Source organism: Austrofundulus limnaeus, unplaced genomic scaffold, assembly GCF_001266775.1.
Source record: "Austrofundulus limnaeus strain Quisiro unplaced genomic scaffold, Austrofundulus_limnaeus-1.0 Scaffold572, whole genome shotgun sequence".
Lineage (NCBI taxonomy): Eukaryota > Metazoa > Chordata > Actinopteri > Cyprinodontiformes > Rivulidae > Austrofundulus > Austrofundulus limnaeus.
In genome coordinates, this window is record NW_013952974.1 from 15,104 (window position 1) to 19,305 (window position 4,202).

The 4,202-nt window shown below is 37.1% G+C and overlaps 1 protein-coding gene across 1 annotated transcript in view; it reads left to right on the plus strand.

The window, feature by feature from the left end:
- The window catches only part of wdr7 (WD repeat domain 7), a gene marked incomplete at its 5' end in the record, with an annotated part of 83,834 nt that overhangs the window by 12,733 nt on the left and 66,899 nt on the right, over window positions 1-4,202 (plus strand). The window contains 1 exon segment of the mRNA XM_014026613.1: window positions 3,073-3,204. Coding sequence (XP_013882067.1) covers window positions 3,073-3,204 — 132 coding nt within the window.

Here is a 4,202-nt window from a genome sequence, read left to right on the forward strand (position 1 = left end):
CTAATGCTAAACGGGTAAAAATTAATGGAAGTTAACGCTAAATCACTAAACAGGTAAAATTTAGTGGAAGCCAATGCTAAACTGCTAAACAAGTAGTATAATGGAAGCTAATGCAAAACAGGTAAAAATGTAGTGGAAGCTAATGCTAAACTACTAAAACAAATAAAAAGAAGTGGAAGCTTATGCTAAACGCTAAACTGTAAAAATATTTTGTAAGCTAACTGCTAAACAGGTAAAGATTAGTGGAAGCTATTGCTAAACCGCTAAACAGATAAAAATTATTAGAAGCTAACGCTAATCCCCACAACAACTGTCATACAAACCTGTTAGTTTTCTATTGGTTTAAATTGAAGGTGGGCGGGATCATCTGTGACAAATCAGCTAATCTAAAGCAGAGTTACAGCTCTGTCTATTTTTTGATACTTCCACTTTACTCCTTTTCAGAATAAAAGCATTTCTTTGATCAAGTTTGTATTTTAATAAATACTGTTTGAAGTTAGTCAAACAACAAATGGCAAATACTTTCTCTACCATCAGAATCAGCTTTATTGTCATTCACACACAACATGAAAGATGCATCAACCATATTTTATACATAGTTTTTATGAATTTGTCATTCAAATATTGTTAAATGTTATTTTATTTGTTTTTGACGCTCTTAGTTTGAAGTTTAGCTGCTAAAGCTGCTACAAGCTTCACACAAGGAGACACCTCCAACACTGCTTGTAAGAGGGAATAKTTTTTATTTAATTCAGGATAAACTGTTAAAAGTAAAAGTTTAATGAGCTCCATGTCAGACTCTACAGGCCTCAGGTCAAAGGTCACGCATTGTTTGGAAGCCTGTCAGAAGAAAGTACAGTAGTTTTAAAGCACGGTGGTGGAGGTGTGATGATATGAGCTTGCTCATATAGAGCTCCTAATTAAACAGTTCTGTACACTGAAATGTTTTAACAACTTTTCTTTTTAAAATTTCTTTTAAAAATTAAAAACACTGACCTCATCTTAACCATAAAGGTTTCTGACTCACTAAACTGATTCATAAATCTTCCTCTTCTTCCTGTTGGAGAATGTTTTTTAGCTCGTGCTCAGCTGATTCCAGACATTTCCTCCATCGGCCTCTAATTYTTTTCCTGTTTCCATCCTTCACTCGCTGCATGTCTTCAGCTGCTGCCTCTTCAGGGAGGAAAAAAGATGAATTTGTTCCATAAACTCCATAAAATCTGTTCTGTTCTTGTTTTTCTCTTTGGTCCTTTAGCTTGTTTGTCCAGGATTTGCATCTTCACCTGTTTCACAACAAAAACCTTCGGCCTTGACCGAGAGTTCAGACCTATTAAAGGGATACTTCATATCTTTTAAAGGGAGGTTCTGTCTGTGGAAAAGTTTGGAACACCTTCAGAAAATAACTCCTTAAACATAACGCAGAGCTTTAATGTGCTGAAAAAGCTAATGCTGAGTTATTAAAGCTAAACATATCAAAAGGCGARCTAAAAGTCACAAAATGTTAGCTAACATTAGGGGAAATGGGTAACTAAAAGCCTAAATAGCAAAAAGCTATGCAGAAGCTGCAAAATATTATCTAAAAGTAACAAGAAGTTAGCTAAGATGTGCAAAATGTTAGCATAAAGCTACAATTTAAAAAGGGATAGCTAAAAGCTTAAGTAGCATAAAGCTATGTGAAAGCTGCAAAATGTCAGCTAAAAGCTACAAGTGGCAAAAGGGTGGCCAAAGTTTGCAAAAGACCAGCCTCAAATGAAATAGCAAAAAGCTAACTAAGAGGTAACGTAACAAAAGGCTAGTTAAAAGTTAAAACTAGCCAAACTGTAGCTATAGGCTAAAAATCTAAAACATTAAACTAGCACATAGCTAGGTAAATTCTAAAGTAGCAAAAARCTAGCTTAASAAAARCTAAATACTCAGTGCAAGCTAAAAGTGGAAAAAAGCTGCCTTAAATCTAAAATAGTAAAAATCTAGCTAAGCACTAATATGTTAGATCAAATCTAAAATCAAGAATGGAATAGCTTAAAGCTAAAGTAGCARAAGGCAACTGAAAGCTRCAAWATGTCWGTGAAAAGCTAAAAGTATCAAAAGGCTCGTTTGCAAAAGATCAGATTAAAATGAAGTAGCAAAAGCTAAAGTTAAAACTAGTCGAACTGTAGCTAAAAGCTAAAAATCTGACAAATGTTAGACTAGCAAAATCCTAGGTAAAGGCTAAAATAGCAAATGATTAGCTAAATAAAACAAAAAAACTCACTGCAAGCTAAAAGTATCAAAAGGCTAGTTWAAAGCYAAAATAGTAAAAGCTAGCTAAMTGAAATRCTAGATCAAAGTTAAAATTAAGAATGGGATAACTTAAAGCTTAAGTACCAAAAGGCTAACTGAAAGCTAAAACATATCAGCTATAATAAGTAGCAAAAGGATAGCTAAAGGGAACAAAAAGCTACCTGACAGCTAAAGTAGAAAAAGGCTAGCTGAAAGCTACATTGTAAAACTGCTGTTAAAAGTAATAAAAGGATAGCCAAAGGTAGGAAATGCCATAAGTTAYAAGTAGCAGAACTGTATCTAAAAGGCAAAAATGTAACTAAAACCTTAATGTAGAAAAATGCTAGCTAAAGGCTAAAGTACCAAACGTGTAGCAAAATAGCAGCAACGTACTCACGGTGAGTGAAAAGTGGCAAAAGGCAAGCTAAAAGCGCAAGTTTAAAAATGGATAGCTAAAAAAGCATAAAGCTAACTTAAATMTGCAAATTGTTAGCTAAAAGCTAAAAGTAGCAATGGTTAGCTTAAAGCTCAAGAAATGTACAGAAAAGTGAAATGGCTCTAACTAGCTGTCGGCTCATCAGAAAAGAACTTTAAAAGATCTGAGTCATCTCTTCATTAGTAAAAACTGTCGGTTCTGACAGTTTAACCAAAGATAAATCTTTATTTTTGTCTGTTTTAACGTTTGTTCCTTTACTTTCTGTAATTTCCCTCCTCTGACCGACTCTGTTTTCTCTTCTGTTGGGTTTATATTTATTCCTTCTGTAACTTCTTCTTTTCTTCTTGACCATTTCTCTGCTTCTCTTCCTTTACAAGCTGCTGTAGCTGCCAACACCGGCACTGCTGCCACTGCCGGGGCTCTGGGGGCTCCTGGGGGTCTTCCTCAGGGGGCCCCTGGCTCCTGCAGCCCCGGCCCTGCTTCTCATAACATCCCCTCAGTGAACGAAGGTACACACTGACCTGACGGGCACCACTTAGGGACCTTTTAAAACTTTATTTTGTCTTCCCTAACTTCTGTCTCTGGAGACTCTCCCCTCDTCCTCCTGCTTCGTTCCCAAAATGTTGTTCTTTGTTTTCAGCCTCGCTCTGTGTCCTCCCCTCTGTGCGCCCAGTCCTCCTCCATCACTCCTCTCCCTCTCGTGTCCCGGCTCCTCGTTTCTCCTCTCTTGCATCAGTCTTTGTTTTCCCCCTGCAGACGGTGTTTGTGTTTCACCTCAGGTCTCTAGCTCCAGCTGTTTGACGTCTTTGTCCTTGTTTTTGACTGATATGCTGTTTGTCTGCGTGTCAGAGCAGATTTCAGTCCACTTTCAATCCAATCAGTTGATGAAATTCAATCATTTTGTTTCAGGATTTACTTTAGTTTTATTCTGCAAATCTCCTTCCAAGCAGACAGACTTTCCTGTGATCTTTTAAATTGCTCATGATCAGCCTTTCTCCACACTGCTAGASTTCCTGCAACGATTAGCTTTTCACTGCTGCCATTCATGCAAACCTTAGCTTTAAGCTGCTGCCGTTCCTGCTAACTATAGACTTTTGCTGCTATCATTCCAGCTAACCTTAGTTTTTCACTGCTATCATTCCTGCTAACTATAGCCTTTTGCTGCTATCATTCCTGCTAACTATAGCCTTTTGCTGCTATCGTTCCAGCTAACCTTAGTTTTTCACTGCTATCATTCCTGCTAACCTTAGTTTTTCACTGCTATCATTCCTGCTAACCTTAGTTATTCACTGCTATCATTCCTGCTAACCTTAGTTTTTCACTGCTATCATTCCTGCTAACCTTAGTTTTTCACTGCTATCATTCCTGCTAACTTTAGCTTTTCACTGCTATCATTCCTGCTAACCTTAGTTTTTCACTGCTATCATTCCTGCTAACTTTAGCTTTTCACTGCTATCATTCCTGCTAACTTTAGCTTTTCACTGCTATCGTTCCTGCTAACTTTAGC